General features: G+C 39.3%; 1 protein-coding gene across 1 annotated transcript in view; it reads left to right on the top strand.

Moving 5' to 3' along the window:
- PLCH1 (phospholipase C eta 1) overlaps positions 1–25,561 on the top strand; it is a 219,331-nt gene that overhangs the window by 143,869 nt on the left and 49,901 nt on the right. Inside the window, exons 8-11 of the mRNA XM_061168176.1 lie at positions 10,300–10,393; positions 12,361–12,564; positions 18,247–18,367; positions 22,597–22,768. Of these exons, the coding sequence (XP_061024159.1) occupies positions 10,300–10,393; positions 12,361–12,564; positions 18,247–18,367; positions 22,597–22,768 (591 nt within the window). The remainder of the gene's footprint in view (positions 1–10,299; positions 10,394–12,360; positions 12,565–18,246; positions 18,368–22,596; positions 22,769–25,561) is intronic.

The following is a 25,561-nucleotide window of genomic DNA, read 5'->3' as shown; positions in this document are numbered from 1 at the left end:
CCTTTGTCAAAGATAAGGTGTCCATAGGTTCGTGGATTTATCTCTGGGCTTTTTATTCTGTTCCATTGATCTATATTTCTGTCTTTGTGCCAGTACCATACATGCCACTTCCTATTCTGATTATTCCTTGACAGAACTTCCAGATTTGTTAATAGGTCAGGTAGAAATGGGGTAGCCTAAGCACCTCATTTGTGGCTGGCATCTGAAATAGGGGCAGTCTATGGGCCTGAGTCTTGTGAGGTCCAATGCTAACTCCAGGTGGTCCATGTCAGAACTGAATTGCATCATTGGAACCCAGTTGGTGTCAGAGAATCAGAGATTTGGTGGTGTCAGAAAAAAGACAATAGACCTGGTAATATTTTGCTTTGTTTCATTACCACCATCACATACATTTTAGGCTTAACAGATTTATAAATTTCATTGTTGCTTCCCTAAGGATTAAGACAGATAGTATTAGCAAAATGTTTTATTACAATCAGTTATTAAATTAGTTTGATTATTTGGCAAAGGCTGAGATTCTCCATTAACAAAGTTAGCTCTAAGACAAGTAGAAAATGGGAATGGGGTAATAGAAGAATTCCACCCCTCCCCCCCTCTTCCCGCCCCAGAGAATATGCCTTTCTAAATCTCTATTACCCTGTTTCTTGCAATTATAACTACTCCCGCTTTCTCATCAGAAGAACTCTTCCTAGTATAGTGGAAAGACCATTAGACCAGGAGTCTATAAGTTCTGCATTTCACACCTGGCAAGTTTTTGTTTTTTTTTTTTACTTCGAGGATAATTGCTTTACAATGTTGTGTTAGTTTCAGTAAGCTTTATTGGTTGGAGAATCTTGCGCAGGTCGATCAATATTGTTTCTGAGCCTTGGTTTCCTAATCTGTAAAGAGGGGCATTAATACCTACCTTCCTTATCTCAGTGTCAGATTGAAAATTGATAGGGGTGATGAATGTGAAAGCCCTTTGACAGAGATATTTGGAAGCACAACAGTGTGAAAAATTAAAATGTTTAAAGATACTGACTTCAAATTCATTTGTGCTTGCAGAATTTACCCAGTCTATCTGAATAGCAGTAGTGATGTCACTTGCTAAGGGGCATGTGTTTTTTGCCTCCTTTTGTTACATTGACATTCAACCAGTAAATTTCAGTTGGGCAAAAAAGAAACCACTGTTCTGTGACTTCTGCTCCTGGCAGATGATTACCCATTTCCAGTTTAATTTTCTAAACTAGCTTGAAGCTACATGTGAATTTAACACAAAATAAATTTTTAAAAATTATCGTGTATCAAGAGGCATAAACCATAAAGAAAATATTAGTGTCCTGAAACTTTTATATGTGGTCCAATATATCAAACATCATAAAATGAATGTCAGGTTCAAACTAGGAAAATACAATGTACAAAAGAGAGAAATAGTGAGTTTCCCTAGTGTAGAAAGTGCTCTACAGACTGTTGAGGGGAGAAATGAATACTCAGTAGAAAAATGTGCAAAACATAAAAAATTTTATGTCAATAACATTAAAAATGTTTGTCCTTCACTAGTAATTAAAAAATGTGAAGTAAAACCAAGAGACCATTTTTCAGCATCAAATTAATAAAGGTTAAAATATAGTATGAAACATGGTATACATATATTTCTGGTGAAGTTGTGAAATGATACAATCTTTCTATAAGGTAGTTTTATTATTTATCAATTTTTACATAATATATAAAACTTTGACCAATCCATTTTACTTCTAATAATTCATCCTAAGGAAATAGTTGTGCATAGAAAAAAGTTATCAAGTTGTGCATTTCAGCATTTTTTACCATAGAGAAAAATTGGACATAATCTAAGTGTGTAGCAGGAGAGTCATTAGTCAAGAGTTTTGTAGGGTTTTGAGTTTCGAATTGGGATTTTCACAGTGTGACAAATCTGAGGCAAGTTGATGATCCATATGGCAGTAATTCATTCATTTCTGATGGCATCAGATTGGTGTAGACACGAGCGTATTCAAATTTTACAGATTTACTCAGTTGTGAAATGAAATATCACTGCTGGCCACATATGCTGTCCAGGATTATGGGAATTCAAATATTGGCCTGTAGGCCAGACATGTTTATTTCACTGAAGCACTTTGAAGATTGAATTGATGACTTTGACACATCCAATTGCTGTTTGATTAGGACTTTCATCCTTAAAATACGATGTACTCAGAGAAATTCTCACTGTCTTTTATATCCACGAAGATGTGCCAGTTAGGGAAGAAGCCAGTTGGCTGGATTTTCCCTTCCGTCACTTCCTTGCATCCACAGATCAATATCACACACGTCCATTACTCTGTGATTCTAGAGTACAAGGGTTGGTTGAGATCCTTTTCCAGTTTTTCTATTTTTTTTAATTTAAAATATATATGTATATACATATATATATATATATATATATATATATATATATATATATATTTTAAGTTCTACAGTGTTGTGTTGGTTTCTGCCATACAACAGTGCAGATCAGCCAGAATTATAAATACATCCCCTCCCTCCCTAGACTCCCCCACTCCCCCCGTCCCATCCCTCCAGGTCATCACAGAGCAGCAGACTGCGCTCTCCCTGTGCTACTCAGGAACCTCCCAGAAAGGGATGGTTCTAGCAGAGAAGAAAGGGCCCAGCCATCCATCTTATACCTGATCGTGTATAACTGATGCTACCCTCTTCATTCATCCCACTCTCTCCCTGCCGCACTGTGTCCACAAGTCCACTCTCCACATCTGCATCTGCATTCCTTCCCTGGGGCTGAATGTATTTTGTGTTTGATTCTTTTCAGAGTTTTGGTTTAGGAGTAAGAATCTGATTTCATTCCCTCCACCCTCCTTTACAGCCTTTCTTATTAGCAAGCCTCTACCTTTTTTTAAGTCCTTTTGTTTCTTATGTGTTGAAGAGTGAGGAAGAGAAGGCAGGGATATTGAAGCATCTTTATAGTTTGCAAATGCTTCTAGCTGTTAACCAAGAGCAAAGGCACTGCCATAGATGAGTCAAAAGCAGATTTCTATTTATGCGTGGCTTTTTATCTGAAATATGCATGTGGTTGGTTAATTCCAGGGGAATTTTCAGAACTTTTGTGATCGCATGCTAGAAGACCCTCTTCTTATTGAACTTTGTATGACACAGACCTATATATTATCCCTTTGTGATGGTTCTAACAGTTGCTGATTCTGCTTTTTTGTTTTTTCTGTTGAAATATACCCTTGATTCTTTTGATCCAATTATATAAGTGTCATTTTTGCCCTCTGCCTTCATTACCCTTTACTGAATCCAGACTGATTTGGTGAGAGTCATGGTCATTCTCATATCACCTCTCTTGTGGGAAATAATTATAAATTTTTCTCGGCGAGAACTATCCCTTTCTGGTGTTAGTGTTCCTTCATTTTTTATTTCCAAAGCATTCTCCTCATCATAAAAAGCATTCCATTAAGAGCCTTTCCCAAATCTGTTTCATTTTTCTTAATCATTTGCAATTAAAGCAGTTGAGAGACTGTTCAGAGTAATTGTGTCTTGTAATATTTTTTCTCTTGAATACAGTTCCCAAAAGACATTTTCTATGAAATAGCTTTGTGTTTAAATGCTTTGAAATTTGTACCTTAATTTTAGGATGAGTTAGAGTAGCCATTTTGGGGAGATAAACAGTTATCACGGTTGTCTTTTTCAGTTGGAAACTGAATGACCATTCACCTAGAGATGTTTCCCTGCTCCCTCCTGAAATTGCCCCAAAATATAGTAAAAAGACCCCTGTTCCCTGTAAAACCGCAAGGACAAAGAGAATAGGAGAGGATACAGAAACAGCAAAATCTTGAAACTTGTCTGATCTAAAGGTAGACCTCAGAGCACTGAAACCCAAGCCCACTGAGCAAGAAACCACAAAACACGTTCATTTGCCTGGAAGAACCCAAGAAAGCTCAAGAATGAAATTCACACAATCCTCTGAAAGCAGGAGAGGAGCAGGGGTTGAAAGCACAAGCATTGGTTGGAAGTCTGATCCAGATGCTGCTCGGGCTCCAGATCCTCTCCCCTCCCTGTGGTAGAAGGGCAGCTGTCCCTTCTACACCCTGGTGTGAAACTGAAAATAAGGACTGGAGGAGGATGGACCAGAAGACTCTGGACTAAGTCATACCAGGCACACCTAAGCGAGGGCACTGAAACGTAGGAGATGTGTCAGTTCAGTTCAGTCACTCAGTCGTGTCCAACTCTTTGTGACCCCATGAACCGCAGCACACCAGGCCTCCCTGTCCATCACCAACTGCCGGAGCTTACCCAGACCCATGTCCATTGAGTCAGTGATGCCATCCAACCATCTCATCCTCTGTCATCCCCTTCTCCTCCTGCCCCCAATCCCTCCCATCATCAGCGTCTTTTCAAATGAGTCAGCTCTTTGCTTCAGGTGGCCAAAGTACTGGAGTTTCAGCTTCAGCATCAGTCCTTCCAATGAACACCCAGGACTGATCTCCTTCAGGATGGACTGGTTGGATCTCCTTGCAGTCCAAGGGACTCTCAAGAGTCTTCTCCAACACCACAGTTCAAAAGCACCAATTCTTCGGTGCTCAGCTTTCTTCACAGTCCGGCTCTCACATCCATGCATGAGCACTGGAAGAACCATAGCCTTATGTGTCAGGCGGTTTTTAAAGATGGCTCCCGTAGTTCCCATGTCGCTGTATGTGTGTTGCTTTACAACATGACTTTGCTTCTCCTCTTCTCAAGAAGTGGAGTCTCTTTTTCTGCCCCTTGAGCCTGGGCTGACTTCGTGACTTGGTTTGACTAGAGGATTGTGGCAGAATTGATGTACAAGGAGTGTGGGTTTCAGGGAGTCTTGGCAGTTCCCTTCGTGCCCTGTTGGGGCTGTGAGACTATCATGTGAGGAAGCTGGGTACTTTCTCCGAGGAGGAGAGACCACATAAAGAGGCCCAGCCAACAGCAACCACAGTCGTGTCGGTGAAGCCATTTTGGACTATATGACTGTAGTCACGTGACTAGCTGCCTGTTTTTACCTAGAAACGCCCAGGTGAAAACAGAATAATTGTGTGGCTGGACCCAGTCCCACTTACCATCCTACATAGTTGTGAACAAGTTAGTAGTGGTTGTTTTAAGTCTCTTAAGTTTTGGAAATGGATAATGAGTACAAAGATTAAGTGAACATTTGTGAGCTGAAGTGTGAGACCCACAGCCCTCTTCCAATGTTCAGATCTTGGGTTTATCCCTTCCAAGCAGAACACTGGAAAAATTTCCTTAGAGGAATATTATAAACTTTGGTAGGTTAAATAGTAGCTTGAAAAGATATGTCCAAGTCCTAACTCCCTGTATCTGTAAATGTGACCTTATTTGAAAGTAGGGTCTTTGCAGATGTACTAAAGGGTGTTGAGGTGAAATTATCCTAAATTTCATGTGTACAATAAATCCAGTGATGAGTGTCCTTATAAGCAACAGAAAAGAAGACAGAGACACACACAGAGAAGAAGGTGGCTGTGCGAAGATGGAAGCAGAGACTGAAGTTATGAAGCCTCAAGCCAGGGTTTGCCAGCAGCACCAGAAGCAAGGGAGAGAAACAGAATGGATTCTCCCTCCGTGTCTCCAGCTCTAGGAAATAAACTCAAGGGCAAAAATCCCCCCTAAAGATATTTACATCAGAAATTTCCTAAGAGTCCCACCGGAGAACTCTACAGTGAAGCTCACTAGTCAGTAAGCTCTGCTCAAGAACACAGAGCTTTCAACCAATTTTTCCTTGCCTTAGTTTTAAGTAGGTTTTAAAATAGTCGATTTAAAAAATGAGCTTTAAATAACCAGGGCTTACCACACGTTTGAGGAAATCCTCTGCTATAAAGAAAGAGACAAAGGCAAACAAGTAACTCAAGAAACTTAGAGGAAGGAGACAATGCAGGGGAAGGAAACTTTAAAAACTGACATTAATACATCAGAGTAACTAAAAACGTTGCAGCCATTAAGAAAGAGCAAGATGCTATGAGAAAAGAAGACTCAGGAAGAGACAAGCAGGGAATGAAATTTGTTAGTTGTCTTAGATAAAGTTGAGAAAATTTCCCCAAAAGGAGAACAAACAGCAAAGAAATAGATAAATGAGAAGAAAATTATTAGATTAATCCTGAAGGTCTGCTATCTGAATGACAGGAGTTCCAGAAAAAGATGAGATAGAAGGGAGGATGTTTATCAAACAAGTAATAAAAAGATGATTAGCACCAAAAGATAGGGGTGTCTAAACTGCTAGCGTCCACTGAGTGCCTAATACAGTGAATATAGAAAGATCCACATAGAGATGGTGAAATTTTGCAATGCTAAGGTTAAAGTGAACCCCTAAAAGCTTGCATAAAGGGGGGAAAAATCCCTTACCAAGTTAACAAAAATAGGTCCTGTAGAAAGAATTGGAATCGGAATGGCTTCAGACTTCTCAACATCAATTCTGGAAGCCAAAAAAACATTAAGCAATGATTTCTGACCTAGAATTTTCTGTCTGGTTAATTTGTCAACCAAATGTGTGCATAGAATTAAAAAAAACAGATAACACACAAAAATATATACAAGAAATAAATAATTTATTTCTCAATTGCTCTTCGATAAGAATGACACAATGAAGTTAGGACAAAAAGCTGAGTGAAGTTCTAGAACTCAACCAGCCTGGAAGAAGGAGGACCTTTATAGAGGAGAAAATTAAACTCATGGAATACCTGTTGCCTTGATGTGGAAAATAATACTGAGATACCATTAAGTCACTGGGAAAAATTTGTGATAGGAACATTGCAAATTAAACAGATGGGAATTTCAGCAATTAAATCAGAAAAAAATTCTATAGGAGCAGAAGCGCAACCAGATTATACAACAGACTCAATGTTAACATTTGCATACTCTGGAGAATTATATTAACAGTTTAATAAAAATTAAGATATAACTCTACTAGGAGGATGGATAGAGGGAGAAAGTTTTACTAGCCCCAAAGAGCTGTCTTTTTTTCAAACAGTAAAATGATATAATGTTTAAAGTGTATGAAATAGGAAATAGCATCATATACATAATAATTAGGAAGATAAAGACTTATTCCATGAGAAATATCTAGAGATGTTGGCATTATTACCTCTGGATAATGGCTCTATATATAGAGGGGAAACTTTGCTTTTAGTCATAAACATCTTAGTTTTGACTGGCTTAAATATGAATATGTTACTTTGGTAAAAATAAAGGGAAGAGAGTTTAGCCATGTTGAAATTCTTTGCAAATTATGCTATGATTTTGTTTGGGGAATCATTCCGATCTGGAATCATCAAAGAAGTCAAGTGAATGGATTTGAAAGTTACAAAAATTTCAAAAGCTAAGTTAAAATCCAGGAATTTCAGCTATACTAAAAAAAAAAAAAATAAACTTTTGAAAGTATTTCAGTTTCTCAGTAGAAATAAAGAAAAACACCCAGACAATAGATATAACATAAAAGAAAAAGCTTTGGACTTTTTCAGAAATGAATTCAGGAAGTTGAAATTTGAACCTTTGTTCTGCCTTTTAATGATTGTATGATTGATTGTGATAGGTAACCATTCTTTGTGTCCATTTTCCTACTTACAAGATGAAGATAAAAATACTAAGTTTACAAGAACGATAAAGATTATGGATGTAAGAACTTTTAATAAACTGCACAACATTGATTACATTATGAACATGTTATCAAGTTTTCCTCAAGTTCTTTTTCACACCACTTGCCTTACATAGAATAAACAATCGTCGGTGTTAAGAGACAGTGAGGGGCTCAGATATTGATAGCAAGCAAGACTTTCAAGTCAACTCCGTGGGAAAGAGGGAGAAAATGTTCCTATTTTGTCTTATCAGTCATGTCAAATAGAACTCAAACAAGGGGGAAAAGGACACTAAAGAATATTAACGTATGTTGAACTTTCATTCATACAGTAAAATCCCAATATAACTTTCCAAGTGAGGTCTGAAAAACTCAATTGTGTTAAGTGCAGGAGTTTGCTCTTGGGAGGTTAATTAAATGAAAGCAAGGCTGGAGAGGGGATGGGAACTGATTTGCTTACATTTCCATTCTCATTGTTATGAGGTTTTACTGTATTTCAATGAGTTAATCCTTAATACTTGTATTTTCGATTAGCTCTCATTAATTTTTATATGGTGCTCAGAAAATTGTGGACTTTCTAGAATGCCTACTGATATTTTCACTAATTTAATGAATACTTTTCAAATACGATGATTTTCGTTAGCACAGTCTTTGTGTTTTGAGCTAGTAACGTGTTCTCATGGGCAATTAGCTCCATCCTAGGATGCCAGGATTTTTTTATTCTTGTTGTTTTTTGAATTTTGCTTTTAGATCTTACAGTCTCCTGGTAGACTATCTGAGGCTAGTGCAAGGCCCCGATGTCTCTGAACAAATGGTCTCATAAACCAAATAATTGCAATGTAAACTCAGTCTTCCAATGGAACATATAATTTTTTTAAATCAATTTCTTTCTATTTTGTGAGAAATTATTTATCTTTTAAACTGCATGTGATAAGTCTCTAGCTTATAGCAGATGAATCAATGAGCTAGTCACAAGCCAGACTGGCTCAGTCATGTTACTCACAGGTAGCATATCATGTATTTATGTATTTTGGGGTGATGTCTGCTAAGGAGGCCTCTACATGCAGTAAAGACTGTAAAATTTATACAAAGAATGCAGCTAGCCTTAGGGGAACAAAGCATTCTGTGCTCTTTCAAACATGCAAAAATGGTTGCACTGTAGAGCTTATTTTTCCCTGCAAAAAATTTAAATGATATTAAATAGATGGTTTGAATTAGAGTTCACTAGAACATAAGTATTGAACCTAAGAGGTAATGGGATTTTTGAGAATATCATAGAAATATAAAATACTGGCTCCCAACTTATCTTCTGTTATTCATTAGTATATTTAAATATTGTTGTTCAATTGTGGGACTGAATGAATTTTTGATAAAAATATCACATCCTTTGTTAGTATTAAAGAGATTATTCTCAGAGTTTGCTTTTCCTGCTGCTGCTGCTGCTAAGTCGCTTCAGTCGTGTCCGACTCTGTGACCCCATGGACTGCAGCCCACCAGGCTCCTCCGTCCATGGGATTTCCCAGGCAAGAGTACTGGAGTGGGCTGCCATTGGCTTCTCCTTGCTTTTCCTAGTAACACACTAAGCTTGTAATGTCTTTGCAGCAAAGTAAAAGGTGCTCAGTCATGTCTGACTCTTTGCAATCCCATGTACTATACAGTCCGTGGAATTCTCCAGATCAGAATACTGGAGTGGGTAGCCTTTCCCTTCTCAAGGGGACCTTCCTGACGCAGGAATCGAACCCAGGTCTCCCACATTGCAGGCGGATTCTTTACCAGCTGAGCCACAAGGGAAGCCCAAGAATACTGGAGTGGGTAGCCTATCCCTTCTCTAGGGGACCTTCCCGACCTAGGAATCGAACCGGGGTCTCCTGCATTGCAGGCAGATTCCTTACCAGCTGAGTTATCAGGGAGCAAACTTCAGACTAATTCAGTACTATTAGCATATACAGCTTTTTTGGGTACCATACATTTTTCTTAGAATTATTAATCTATTTAATCCTCACAGCTACCTTATAAGGTAGCCACAGAGAAGGGAAGTGACTTATGTAAGAACACACTGTTACATGTGTTCTTAAGTAAGGCAGTATATTTGCATATTAAGAGTACATGTTATATGTTAATATGAGGCAGTTGATTTGAATATAAGCATTCTCATTCCAGAGTTCTCACCTACCTTTTTATTTTCTTTTGCTAACCTTTATGTTCTTGAATCACTATGGCAGATTGCTCCCATGAATTGGTGGAAGGATCTGTAGATATATACACACAGTGGATTTACCTAGAACATTATGCTTTGGTAGGGAGTCATTTTCTTTTTACATACAATCTGTGATTAGCCAACTTCAGTGTTTGTATTGAAGGCGTTACTTTTGCTAGCTACTAACTTATAGTGAGTGGATTTCAGTCATGCATTTGCACTGATTATTGACCTGGTTTTATTAATCTTATTGCTTCATGGAGAACATTGGTCTAATAGCTGAAGAACTATTTTCACTGATTAAGTCTGAAAGATGTAGAGGAATACTGAGTTCATAGTCATTTTCCAAAGATTATGTAGTTATGACACAAGTAACCTCAAATACTGCTCATTTCACCATTTTGCATTGTATCAAGAATACTTTAAAAATCCATATGCCTTTTTAGCATGGAGGAAAATATCTCATGAAATTGCAGGTATTCTACTGTTGTTCTGTTTTGTTTAGATGACAAATGTGACAACAGACTATTGTATTGACATCATAAGGAAATTTGAAGTTTCTGAAGAAAATAAGGCGAAAAATGTCCTTGGCATAGAAGGTAAAATAATTAATATTCTTAATTTCTCATTTCTCCATTCAGTATTGTTAAGTTACCTTCTAGCAAAATTTTTAGCAAAAGAAATCAGGAGATATGAAATTACAGATGATTCAAACAAAATCCACAACACACACATAATTTCCTACAAATCAAACGTCATGATTTTGGTGTTTCTCTTACTTTTGCAATGACAACAGCATTTTCCACTCTGAGCAAGTCAGCTTGATGCCACTATGTATGATATATGCCAAGAAATATTTTGACTTTTCTTAAATACCTAATTTTTAGAAATAGTTTCAACCTAAGGAAGGAGAATTTTGTCTTAAAATAAATATGTTTCTTTTAAAATGTTGGCAACTAACTTGTTTTACTTAGTTGGTAGTGGTAGAGAGGTTGTAGGAACTGATAATTTTGTTAATAACTATCTCATTTTATAGTTGAAGAAAGTGAGGCTTATAGAAATTAAGTAATTTGCCCACAGTTCTATACTCAGAATCTAGCTCCTAGGTTTTTACATATGAATGAAATGGTATGTATATAGCTGCATGTATTTGTAAGTTCCATGTATTTAAAATATATAGGGAAATGAACTGTAGCCTGCTACCCAAAAGAGAACAGGTCCTAGGCAGAACAGATAATCTTAATTAAAAAAACCACCAGCACCCCCCACTGCCCACAAAAGCATCCGAAGCCATGGTTTATCTCACCAGTTTTGATTGTTGGCCGCCTGTTCCCCAAACAGGTTCAGTGTGGACAAGGGGGTTTTGATACTGTATGTTTACTTCTGGGGACAGAGACTAATTAAAATGAAGAGAAATGATTTAATGTTTATATAATTAAAAGCTATTTTAAAAACAATGAAAGAAGATAAACTAATTTGGACCTTTCTTTACCAATAAATGAATCACTTCCTTGGTGTAGGGCCTTAAGAGATGGAATTAAACATGTTTTCTAAGTTATGGCCATAACCATGAAGACGAGCATAAAGAAATTCTCCAGAGTTTCCCAGGATATCTACTGGTGGTTTTACCACAGGATTTTTGAAGACCTGAAATGATTTACCCTAGTGATCATTTAAGTACTTGTAGGACATTTACGTATTTCTTGATGTATTAATGAATGCCTCTCCTACCCAGACACTTATGTTTTTTAAAAACTGTAGAGAAACTGATAGGGTTTTCTACATAATCTTACAGCACTTTATCACTTTTATCAAATGTGCTAGCCATTAGCAGCATCTTCCCAAACCAGCTTCATAGTCAAATAATCATACCCTGATTTTAGGCTATGCCTAATTCCTGACCTTGACCTCCACTATGACACAGACAATACTGTTTTTCAAATCAGCTTAACAGCCTATCAGATTGCTGTTGATCAGTGTGTCACTTTGGATAAATATGGCTTTAACATTGCATCAGTCACCCAGTAGGTCACACTGCATACTCACAGCTGGAGCTCGGAAGTTACTGAATAGCTTTGCAATAAGCCCCTCACTCCCCTAATCAAGATTCTTAAGAAATCTGTTTTTCTTTAGGTTACATTTAAACTGCTACTCCCCAAAGTCATATTGCAGTTTTTGACACTACTTGACCTGGGCAATCCCCTATTGCCTCAGTATTCCCTGAAAAGGTTGTCCTGAAGGTAAATAAGATAAGCACTATGGACACACTTTGATCTCTTTTGTACTCAGGTTGGAGTCAGGTAAGTATATAGGCTTTATTTACTTATTTATTTTGAAGATTTTTTTTTTTTTTTGGATGTGGACCGTTTTTTAAGCCTTTGTTGAATTTGTTACAGTATTGTTTCCGTTTTATATTTTGGTTTTTTGGCCTCGAGGCAAGTGGGATCTTAATTCTCCAACCAGGGATTGAACCCACACCCTCTGCCCTGGAAGGCAGTCTTAACCACTGGACCACCAGGGAAGTCCCTGGCTTTGAAGCTATAACACTTCCCTTTCTCTTCCAAAGGCTTCACGAACTTCATGCGCAGTCCTGCTTGTGACATCTTTAACCCCCTGCATTATGAAGTGTACCAGGACATGGATCAGCCCCTGTGCAACTACTACATCGCGTCCTCCCACAACACATACCTGACCGGGGACCAGCTCCTGTCTCAGTCCAAAGCGGACATGTACGCGCGGGTGCTGCAGGAGGGCTGTCGCTGTGTAGAAGGTGCGTGCTTTGTCTGAGCGCCAGTGTGTGCCGATGAATGTGTCCTTTAGTCAATAAAGTCTAGTGGAAATGATGGAGACCTGAAAAATGCACGCACGCTAATGAAAACCATTTTTCCACTTATTATAAAGTCATTCTTCTTCTTTCTTTTTTTAAAGAGTGAGCAGGACCTTTGTGATCTTTCTTTCTTTTTAAAAAACAGTTATTTATTTGGACATGTGGGATCTTCCAGTTATAGCATGCAGGGTCCTTTTTTAGTTGTGGTGTGCAGAATCTAGTTCCCTGACCAGGGATTGAACCCAGGCCCCTTGCATTGGCAGTGCAGAGTCTTAGCACTGGACCACCAGGGAAAAGCTCCTCTGTAAAGTCATTCTTAGTTCATAACTCTCTCCCTCTTCAGTTCAGAAGGGAGAGAGAGATGTACTAGCAATTGGGAGGCATACCTTCAGGTGCTAAAAAATTGTGATGAACATGGACGCCATGTCCTAGGAAGTTTTTTGATTAAATAATGGTAAAAATAGTTTAGAATAGCTGTTTATTTTTAAGATACTTAATGACGTGTCAATAAGCCAACATTTATTAAATTTCTATGTGGTTCCTGGGGGTGAGGACACAGATGTGAGACCTAGTTTCTGTCTTTAAGTAGCTCACAGTCTAATAGAAGACGTGGACACTAAAAACAATAATATGGCGTGAGAATTCTACCAGTTGATGCATACATGGTAGAGAGGGGGTACAGAGAGTGAAGGGGTGAGGTAAAATGAGATAAGAAGTCAGTCTGGGAAAATAGATGAGTCTCCAAGAAGGGGTTTTGAGTGCTATGATAAGGAGCTTCAGGTTTAGCTTTCGGTAATAAGGGTCCTGTGAATTGTTTTAATACCTACAGTGATACGGTCACGCCTGCAGTTTAGAAAGATTGCTTGGACAGCAGTGTAGGAAGATAATTTTTTTTTAATGATATATGTCTGTAGAGGGGTAAGAGAGGTGAAACTGGGACAAGGAGAATGGTGGGAAAGCTATTGAAATGATTCAAAGGAAGGATTATAGAAGATTAGATTATGAAAACTTAGACTAAGTGAGAAAGAAAGAGGCTTGTATGGATAGTAAAGAAGTAAACTTGCCGGACCTGGCCAGAAAAGTGAATGAAGTAAGGCGTGCAGGGGAGAGCTGGAAGGAGTGATGGAGCCTGAGAGGAAGAGCGTGGATGAGTTCAGCTTTCTCTGGGTTGGGTTTATAGTAACTGTAACATTTACGTGGATATTCCTATCAGTCAGTTAAATAACAATGTGTGAACTCAATGGTAGGATCCAGACAAGATAAAGATTCCACAATTCTGAGTTTTCTATGTGATAGTATACGAGATCACTTTCAAAGACCATCATGGGTAAGTGTATGTGAAAATGTACAAGACACTTTAGGGGACTACAATCTCCCAAATATCTCCCTCCCCAAACCTGCAGCAACAAATTCCTCCTCTATGGTTCGGCCTGAACTTTTCACGGCTGCGATAGTCTACGACTGGATAGTGAAAGTCAAGCTGCTGTTTCTGGAAGGTTTTGTTGAGAAGAAGTGTATTTATCTGGGAGACTTGGTCAGCTTTGTACGTACTCAGCTTCCTGTTTGAAACTATGGTGGTCACCTTGGCTTTTAATGTACTGGGAAGGAACAGGGAATTCACCATGATTTCATCCCCTTTTGTGGGCTAGGTTCTGGTTAATTGCTTCCCATACATTCTCATTTAGTTCTTACAGCACTAAGGAAGATGGAGTGATCTCCTTAAGAAGAGGGGTAGGGTTGGTGACTCAAGGTCCCGTAGCTGGGAAGGTACGGTATTCCAAGGTACGGAAAGCTGGTATTTCAACCCAAGCTGTCTGACTGCGCCACTTTGCTTCTCCAGGAAGCCTGTGTGGTCTTTGGAGGAACAAGCATTGAATGACATGACCAGCCCAACGTGAGGTCAAATGCGAGCCATCTGGTCACATAAGGAAGGCCAGAAAACATAATGCAAAGCACAGAGGGAAGGTTGGCATTAATTTAATAGGAGGCATTTGCTTGGCATCTAAATATCTACATGTTCTTAAAGACTTCAGAACTTGATAACCTGATCTTTCATGCTCTCCTGACAATTTGTCAGCCCTATAATTTGAAGATCTTAGCTTACACTTCAATCTTGGGTCCGGAGGCACCAATCTATAGACACCCAGCAGTGCTTTATCTACCTTGGTTCTGGGTGAAGTTGTTTTTATTGTTAAGCAGCTGCAGCTAGGATTTAAGGAACCTGATTTATTGACTGTAGCAGGTGGTGGATTAAAAACTGCAGGCCCACAGATAATTTTCTGAAGCAGCCCTTGGCATGTATAGCACTTAGAGATGGAGAGTAATGCTTCTGGACAGTTTCTTCATGGTACTGTGACCTGAAGAATCTCTCCACTTTCAAGCTTCTGTGTTGTTAATATTGTGTTTTCCATCTCTATTAGTTCACTTGCAGCAATATCCTTGGTCAGGGTGTATATAGTGTCTTGAGGAACACTAATCAGTGTTGTTTTTGATGAAGTGGGTTTGTCAACAAATCACATAGACTACATTTTTTTTTTTTTTTTTCTTTTTTACATGGCCTTTCATTTCCCTTGGTTTTCAGCCCTAGTTGCTTAATAAATATGGATGTTCTGTCCAGGGGATTTTCACTCTCATTATGGAACTGATGTTGCATTGCCATTATAATCGGTTTACAGCTTTCCCTGTTATCTCTGGGAGCGCTATCAGGGTGGAACATTTCTAAATTCCACTGTGAAAAGCTGTCATGTTAACCTCTCAGCTGGCCCTCAGGTCTGACCAACTCTTTGTCAGGGTGCTTTCGGGGGCCTCTATTGTGTGGTCTGATTGAAAAAATGGGCCTGGCTATTTCGTGGCTAGGAAATCGGTTAGAGGATTTCTACTTTGCCAACATTCTCGTCACAGCACTAGCTCTTACAAGAGGTCTTCATGGCCATTTGAACTCAGCTATGGATGCTAGTCGTTCACATGCCTGCAACCATTTGGGAGTGCTGTTTTCCTCATTTAACAGACACGTGATAAAATAGACCTAAAAAGTGAATGTTAGGAGACCATCCTCAACTATGCAAATTCTCCTTATTGTAAATGTTTGCAAGAGAACACCACATGACTAATGTGGTTACTTATGAAGAGATATTTTTATGGGTATATGATAATCAAGTTAGTGAGGCATTGCCTACTACTTTGCATTCTTTTTCAAAAGATAGTAACTCATTTATGAGGAACCCTGCTATGCGCCTTTTCTTCTAAGATGGGATATAAATTGGGGTATATTGTTAAGTTACATACTTTTGAAACATCTGCTTATTTTTTTTCATGTCTGTATTCAAAGACAAAGAATATAAAATACATGTCAAAAGATGGATGGAGCTTCTCTTCTGAGAAGATACCTTCATATATTTGACTTCATTCAGGCCCAAAGACTTCACTGGTGGCTTAGTGGTAAAGAATCCACCTGCCCACACAGGAGACGTGGGTTCCATCCCTGCCTTGGGAAGATCCCCTGAGATGGAAATGGCAACCCACTCCAATATTCTTGCCTGGGAAATCCCATGAACAGAGGAGCCTGGAGGGCTACAGACCATGGGCTGGCAAAGAGTTGGACACGACTGAGTGACTAATGCTTTCACTTTCAGGTTCTTGCTGGTATTTGAATTTGTGACCCCCTGTTATAAGAAAGGGCAATGACATGAGAGCTGGCAAGGTTATCTATGGGGGATCCTTGTTTAGGATCCAAATCCTTAATTAGGGATTTGACCCTTGATTGGGACTGAAATGAGCAAAGTGGAGGAGGACATGTCAGTTGACCTTAAATGAAAGAAGCAAAGACATGGAAGTAGGATTGTATGTGAGGAAGCTTGCCTAACTGGAAGAAGTCTGGTAGCTTGGTTGTTAGGAGAAAAAAAGTTTTGACTTGTCAAACAGGAGCTAGGATATTAATTAACTAGTTTTTTAAGGAGTTAAGCCTAAAATCCTAGTGCCTTAAAACAAGTGAAGTTAATTTTTTATGTGAAGTCCAAAGTAGCTGTTCCTAAATTGGGGAGTCTTTCAGGCAGTGATTTAGGGGTGCAGGCCCTTTCCCTCAGCATCTGTGCCATCTTCAGCACAACTTCCAAATCACAGCAGAAGAGGGAGCATGAATGACTGTGTAAGGCAGGTTTTCATGGACCAGACATGGAGGAGGTGCTCATCACTTCTACCCACAGTTCAGTAGCATGTCCTACTGCAAGGGAAGCTGGGAATTGTAGTCCAGCTCTGAACCAGGGCCAGAGGGAAGACAGGCTTAGCTGAATGGCAAGTCTCTAGCACCAGAGTTGGGAGAGACCTTGGGGTTAAGCAGGCAGCAGCTTCCATAGCCTATTTATGAATAAATTTGACATAATATACTAAGTACATAATATGTACTGGATGCTATATTATGCACTGAATAGGCTTCAAAGCAAAGTAGTGACATGGAGAAGGCAGTGTTTGGAGAAATTAGTCTGTAGTGGAATGTAAAACAAGGGAGGACAAACTCGGAGTCGGGGAGGGCGGTGAGGAAGCTTTTGTGTTTCTTCAGCTGGGGGCCAGTGAGTTTGTCCATACATATAACACTGTCAATAGTGTCAATAACAATAATGATTACTATGTGCCATGCAGGATTATAATCAACTTCACAGGTACTTGTTTATAAATCACGCAAACTTATGATTCAAGTCTTGTTCTTAGTTTTCCTTTTATGGATGGAGAAACAATACTTTACATTATTAAATCATTTGTCTGTGTTCATATAAATCTTAGCAGGGCCTGAAGATTTGAACTTCAGAAGTCAATGCTATTTTAGAGCTACTGTAGAATTAATAAAATGGAAATAAATATAATGAAATGAGTTTAATAATGAGTTTAAGTGAACAATAATGAAAAGCCCTGGTTTTGATTTGAGAGGGTCATTGATAATTCATAAAAGAACAGAAAAATGAATAAGAAGAAGTAAAATTAGAGAAATAATCTGTTAAGAAATATTGCTATCCTCAAGCACAGTCAGTTGGATTTAGATCAATTTCTTTTTTTTCTTTGAAAAACTTATTTTATACTAGAGTATAGCTGATTAACAGTGTTATGATAGTTGCAGGTGAACAACGAAGGGATCCAGCTGTACATAACCCGTGTATCCATTCTTCCCTAAACTCCCCTCCCACCCAGGCTGCCCATAGTGTTGACTAGAGTGCCCTGTGCTATACAGTAGGTCCTTATTGATTATCCATTTTAAATATAACTGTGTGTATATGTCCATCCCAAACTCCCTAGCCATCCCTTCTCCCCATCCTCCTCCCCCCTACCCCAGCAACCATAAGTTCATTCTCTGAGTCTCTTGGATTTAGATCAGTTTCTAATGAGAGTTCTTGGTAAATGCTAAGCTGATTGTATGACCTCCTTGTTAACTATAAGCATTCATAGTAAATCATTTATAATCTTTAATTCCTTATCCTGATAAATATGCCAGAACACTCATTTTGGTCTGACATCTCTATCATGATCATCATAGTGTATAATCTCAAACAGTAAACTTAATGCTTGTCCGATATGTCCAGAAATATCAGGAAACACCAGAAACTTTGAGTCGTTGATGTGATGTTCTTTTTCTGGCAGTTGACTGTTGGGATGGCCCAGATGGAGAGCCCGTGGTACACCACGGTTACACGCTCACTTCGAAGATCCTCTTCAGAGATGTTGTGGAGACCATCAACAAGCATGCCTTTGTGAAGAATGAGTAAGTCTAGCACTGCGGGGAGTCGGGCTCAGCTGGCACACGGGACGCTGCCTGCTGTAACTTGGCCACCAAACCACGTGCTTCCTTGGAGGCTACCTCTCCCTTTCTCCTGCCCCAGTTCTCTCCCTCCTTCCCAACGGAACACTGTGAACAAATAACATGGGCCCTGCAACCATGCTTTCTTGTGCTCTCTTCATTTCTTACCCCATTCTCTCTCAAGATGCTGCCTCCTTGAAGCATATTCTTTCAAAGAGTGACCTCAAAGTTTCTAAACCCAGGTTGTACAGTGTCCATAAAGTTTAGAAACACAGATTACTGTACATAATAAATAGCTTATCAGTATTATCCAGTTCTGTTCAGTTACTCAGTTGTGTCCGACTCTTTGCGACCCCATGAACCACAGCACGCCAGGCCTCCCTGTCCATCACCAACTCCCGGAGTCTACCCAAACCCATGTCCATTGAGTCGGTGATGCTATCCAACCATCTCATCCTCTGTCGTCCCCTTCTCCTCCTGCCCTCAATCTTTCCCAGCATCAGGATCTTTTCCAACGAGTCAGCTCTTCACATGAGGTGGCCAAAGTATTGGAGTTTCAGCTTCAACATCAGTCCTTCCAATGAACACCCAGGACTGATTTCCTTTAGGATGGACTGGTCGGATCTCCTTGCAGTCCAAGGGACTCTCAAGAGTCTTCCCCAACACCACAGTTCAAAAGCATCAATTCTTCGGCACTCAGCTTTCTTTATAGTCCAACTCTCACATCTGTACAGCAGTGTTGTATGGCAATACAATAAAATAATAATGTCTTGGTTTCCAGACTTGTTGGATGTCCTGTATATACTGCAGTGTCTGGAATCTTTATGTCACTTGACCTCTCCTTGGCATTGGATGACAGTGAACATTTTCTCCTTAATACTTGCTTTTGGGGGTGTCTTCTGTTAAAACACTCTCTCCTCTATTGCTGCTATTGCTTCTCACTCCCTTTCTTCAGCCTATGGTCTTCTAGTCCATTTTCTCACTCCTTTAATAGTCACTATTTCTGGGACTTCTCTGATGGTCCAGTGGTTAAGACTCTGCACTTCCAATGCAGAGGATGCAGGTTGGATCCCTGGTTGGGGAACTAAGATCCCACATGCCAAGTTGTGTAGTCACAAAACAAAGAAAAAAGTCGTTATTTCCCAGCGTGTCTTTGGTCTACTTCTTGGTTATTTGCCAATTATATATCGAGAATGTTCTCCCTAGGTTTCAGAGATATATTGAAAAATTCTTAGTACAGATTCATCTGAGTAGCTCATAGGTACCTGAAAACCAACAAATTTCATTGTTTATTCAGACATTTACTTCGCTATTTAATGGTGCCTACTCCAAGCCAGGCATCCTGTAATAGGTATAGGGAGCCACAACACAGAACAAGGCTAAAACTCCTGCCGGCACGGGGTCTCCATCCCAAACTGAACTCAGCCTCTCATTCTGCCAGGCTTCCTCTTGCTCTAGTTCGGAAGGTAGCACTGCTTACCACTGGTTTTATAGAAACTGGGACTTACTCTTGATTCAGCCAGTCTTGTCAGTTCTACTTGCCAAATTATCTTTTGACTCCATCGCCTTCTCTTCATTTCCACTTCTCTTTGGTTCATCCTCCACACGGGAGTCGTACCTTTCTTTCTGAAAATATAAGCGGATGGTGTAATTCTTCTTCAAGTCCTTCAAAGGCTCCCTGTCGTACATGATCACGCCTTCCATGCCAGCCTCTTCTTACTCTTCCATGTCACCTTCTACCATTGCTCCACAGGGACTTTGACTTCTGCCATCACGGACAGTTTCCGGAGTCCATAGGGATCCCATTGCTTGCACAGCCTCCCCCCACACCAACCCCCTTGCCTGTGCCCTTCTCTCTATCTGAAATAGTCATCCCCATTATTCTACTACCCTAATTCTTGCTCATCCCAGCAGACTGCTTAGGCATTGTCCCTTTGGCAAACTTCCCCATACCACAGTTTATTTAAATGCTCCTTTTCTCTGTCCTTAGCTCTCTGAGCATATTTCTGTCATATCATACAGCACTTTCTTGCAATTGTTGGTGACTTGCCTCATTTTATGTCTTTAGGATCATGAGCTCATTGAAAATATGTGGCTATGTCTTATTCTTTAAAAAAAAAACAACAAAACTCTTTTTTGTGGGGAAAGGGAGCGCTGTTTGTGACTTGTGGGATCTCAGTTCCCTGACCAGGGAGTGAACGAGAAAGGAGGGAACCTGGGCCACCGCAGTGAAAGCCTGGAATCCTAACCACTAGGCAACCAGGAAACTCCCCCCTTATTCGTTCTGTGCCTGCCATATACCAGACATTCAATAAATGACTTATGCATTAAAAAGAGGCAAATTAAAATTAACAGCTGCATAAGATTAATTTTATAGACCTTAGTGGCCTTTAAAACATCTAATGTTTGGTCTTCTCATTAATTAAATATGAAGTTAAAATGTTGTTCTAATAAGAGACACTTGCTGCATAGCAGGCTTGGTTTCTGGTGTCTTCCACATGGAAGAATCTCGAGGACTAAATTGTGATGGATCATTTTACCCTGATTGCTCCTCATCTTAGCCAGGTTGCTGAAGGATTTACCCCCGAAGTAGAGCCTTGAGAAGACCTGCTATCTAATTACTCTGGTGACTTGACAGTGCTAACTTCAAGTTTGGGGATCCTTAGGAGAAAAGCACTTCAAATGAAAATAGTCAATAAGCATGTTTAACACCTTTTTTCTTAAGTTTTAGTTGCATCTTTATACCAAGGTTTCTCAAGCCTTGGCACTACTGACATTTTGGGTCAGATTATTCTTTGTTACAGGGAACTGTCTCATGCATTGTAGGACAATGAGTACATTGGTGACTATACTCGCTAAACACCAGTAGCAGTCCCCCCTCACAACATTGTGACCACCAAAAATGTCTTCAGATATTGACAAATGTCCCTTTGGGAGGGGTGCCACACAGCCACCCCTGCCCCTATTGAGAAGCAGTGCTTTATACACCAAGAATCACTAGACACTAACAGACACAGACTTTTTGTAAACAGATTGATAATTTTAAAATTCATTGCTAGAATTCCCTGATGTGATTGCATAGACAACTCAGGGTTGCTAGTTTGTTGTTTTTCTCTCTTTCTAACACACTGGGTGAGACCCATGTGAGGACACAAGAGTAAACAAATTATAGTCAAGTAACCAAACCAACCTCAGTCACAAAGGTTCATCTCTTATGTTACCTCTGGCATGAGATTTACTAATGAGGATAGAATGTAATTTCAGAAGGTCATAGCCTGTATTGTGGAGCTTGTGCTTGTTATATAAGCCCAGAAATAAAACCTTTTATCCACATAGACATATTAGGCAATTTAAATATTGGTTTGTATGTTATGAAAAAAATCTATTGCCTATTACTTCAGAAGATATGTGATGGAAAACTAGGGGAAAAAATAAGCCTGAATTTGTTTTTCCAAGGAAAAAACAAAGTCAAAAGAGGAGTAAGGTCATGTAATCATTCCTGGTTCCTCAGGCTCTCTGTGATAATCATTTCATTAGGGTCTCACATCTCTGCACATAAACCCGAGTGCTAAAGGAGAATGCCTGCCTTTTTTTCCCTTTCTAAAAGTGAAGACTAATATATAATTCTGTACAAATAACTTTGAAATGCCTGATATAGGACACTATAAAACACAAATTCCATTATGTTATTTTATCCTCAATAGTAATTTTCAAGCTGTGTATTGAATATATATTTTTAGAGTAAATATATTGCATATAATGATAGTGGTCTCCTAGATGTTTCTAGAATTTGAATGAATAAGACAAAATTACATTATGAGTTTTCTTTCTTTATGTTTCTTATCTCTCAAAATTTTCTCTTTCATTTTTTCTTGTAAAGGAGACATAATATATGTACTGTGTGTGTGCATATATATGTGTGAGGGAGAAAGATGCAAAATATTAGACTAAGGCACCCCATGTGGATTGGTATTGAGTTCACCCATTATGCCTGGTAAGGTATATTTGGCCAGAGGAGTTTTTTTTAAAAAATGTGTCTCTCATTGTTTTCATTTTAGAAGCATTTTAATCATCACCTCTTTCACAAATGCTGTCACCAGGCTTGTAAGAACATAATGAACACGGAATGATTTTCAAACGTCCCTGTGAGTTGCTGTGGTCGATGCCTTTACAATGTGCTGCTATTTTCTCAGGTTTCCAGTCATCCTGTCCATTGAGAATCACTGCAGTGTCCAGCAGCAAAGGAAAATTGCTCAGTACCTGAAAGGAATATTCCAAGACAAACTCGACCTGTCATCGATAGACACGGGAGAGACCAAGCAGCTTCCAAGCCCTCAAAGTTTGAAAGGCAAAATCCTAGTGAAGGTAAGTACCTCAGAAATGCAACAAAAAGCACTCATGATCTACTAAGCCCTTCCTCTCTCAAAGATTAAAAATGGGTTTATCAAGAGAATAATAGAGTCAATAATACAGTCAAGGGTGAAGGGTTGTCTAGACTTGTCCATGCACCTTGTTCCAGTTTATTTATAGTCATGCCTTTAGAAAAAGCTTATTACTGACTGAACATGTATTTTGGGGTTTGTTTTTATGAAGCAAGAACATCAATACTGTGAGCCAAATGTTGAATGTTTTCGTCAGTGGTGGGTCACGCTGGAGAGAAGCCCGTGTGCGGGAGACAAGCGTACCATGAGAGGAGAGGCTCCTACTGTCCGTATCCAGAAGCATTTCTTTCAGATTCTTCTCTCCCATTTCAAGCTCCAATAACTGTCTGTCAAAAAAAGTCTTCATGGTTGATCAGCCCGGGTTATGTAAGTGAGAAGAGCTGGCTTCAAAGTGCAGCACAGACATAACGCCCCATAGGATTCATGTGTGCGGAGGAGCAGTAGGCGAATAGCATGACACTTCATGAACAGATCTTCTCAGAGAGGAAACCTGCTTCCTGAAATGAATATTATTAATACAAGGAATAGCCGGGAAGACAGCTTCTTGAGATTTCAGATTGCTGATGTGATTCACTTAATCCCAGTTAATTTTGTGTATTTGGACTAAAAACATTTTGGATAGTTGTATTGTTTTGAAACCGAAAACCTAAGGAAGAGCAGTAGAATATTAATATTTAAATGGAGTTATATTTTACTTTAAGAGGTGTGTACAGAAACCAAATAGCACAGTGGAGGCCTAGGTAAGTCAGACTGTAATTTCATAGCAAGATTTGAACTGTGGTGTTAGGAGAGGACAGCAAATGGAAAATTTTTATTCATCTTTGAAATTGGTCAAAACCTGTTTTTCTATTGGTTAAATGAGAATTATAGGCTGAATCCATCAAAGAGATGTCGTTGGGCATTTGTATGTGCGAAAGCATTTTGAATAAAAGCTCCAATTATATAATGCAAGAAATAATGTTAAGGTCAGTGTTCCTGAAATCTTGCTAAAGTAAACTCTTGTGGTGAAAACTGGGCTAGAAAGTTGGGTTAGAAAGCTCAGTGTCACCTTTGTAACCTTGTAAATATTTTCATGTCTTTAGCCAAGCAGTCAGAAGAATTAATACCGAATGAGTCCATTTGGACAGTGGAACCTAAGGAATATTTGATATAAACCCATTGAGTTCCCTTCTGCATAACTGGGCTTTGGGCACCAAATGTTCGAGGGCTGATGGGCACCAGGATGAATCAAAACCAAAAGACCCGAGACACTTATTGGAAGGAGTGGCAGTGATGTGGGCTGTGGGTATTTCAAAACAGCTGTGGTCAATTTGCTGGTAGTAACCTCCTCCAAACTTTAAGGAGATTTCCGAGATCTGTTGGGGCAGAAAGCTCCCATTTAAAGCAACAACAAGGGAACTGATTTTCCTAAGTTCCTTTAGCATCTGAGCAATCTTTAGCATTGCTTAGATGCTAAGATCCTTTAGCATCTCTGATCCCAAAGGCAGTATTTGAATGACTACTTACTTCTTTGGAGATGGGCAAGTTGTTCATTATTATAATTATACACACATGCCTTCCCATATATTTAATATATATCAATATTCTTGCCTGGAGAATCCCTTGGACAGAGAAGCCAGGCAGGCTACAGTCCATAAGATTGCACAGAGTTGGACATGGCTGAAGTGACTTAGCATGCATGCATGCACAATACACACACATGCACACATAAACACACACATATATGTGCACACACATACACACAGATATACACAGTAATCTCTCAGTATCCATAGGGGGTTGTTTCCCCATCTGTGATGCTCAAGTCCCTTATGAATGGTCGAGTAGAGTTGGACCTTTGCATCTGTGGATTCAATCGACCCTTGGATATGGAGGGCCAGAGGTGTGTGTGTGTGTGTGTGTGTGTGTGTATCTCCTGAAAAGTAAATGAAAGTTTGCTTTTGAACAAAAATAATAACAAACTTAATAATTTTTCCACAGGCTTACAGCTGAAAGAAGCCTTATCTAGCCCAAGCATTTTATTTTATTTTATTTATTTATTATTTTTTTTTTTTTAATTTTTTTATTAGTTGGAGGCTAATTACTTCACAACATTTCAGTGGGTTTTGTCATACATTGATATGAATCAGCCATGGATTTACACGTCTTCCCCATCCCAATCCCCGCTCCCACCTCCCTCTCCACCCGATTCCTCTCGAAACATCCCACCCTCGCCTTCTCCCAGAGAGTTCAAAAGTCTGTTCTGTATTTCTGTGTCTCTTTTTCTGTTTTGCATATAGGGTTATCGTTACCATCTTTCTAAATTCCATATATATGTGTTAGTATGCTGTAATGTTCTTTATCTTTCTGGCTTACTTCACTCTGTATAATGGGCTCCAGCTTCATCCATCTCATTAGGACTGGTTCAAATGAATTCTTTTTAATGGCTGAGTAATATTCCATGGTGTATATGTACCACAGCTTCCTTATCCATTCATCTGCTGATGGGCATCTAGGTTGCTTCCATATCCTGGCTATTATAAACAGTGCTGCGATGAACATTGGGGTGCACGTGTCTCTTTCAGATCTGGTTTCCTCAGTGTGTATGCCCAGAAGTGGGATTGCTGGGTCATATGGCAGTTCTATTTCCAGTTTTTTAAGAAATCTCCACACTGTTTTCCATAGCGGCTGTACTAGTTTGCATTCCCACCAACAGTGTAAGAGGGTTCCCTTTTCT

Source organism: Dama dama, chromosome 19, assembly GCF_033118175.1.
Source record: "Dama dama isolate Ldn47 chromosome 19, ASM3311817v1, whole genome shotgun sequence".
Lineage (NCBI taxonomy): Eukaryota > Metazoa > Chordata > Mammalia > Artiodactyla > Cervidae > Dama > Dama dama.
This window is presented reverse-complemented; position numbering and strand designations above follow the sequence as displayed.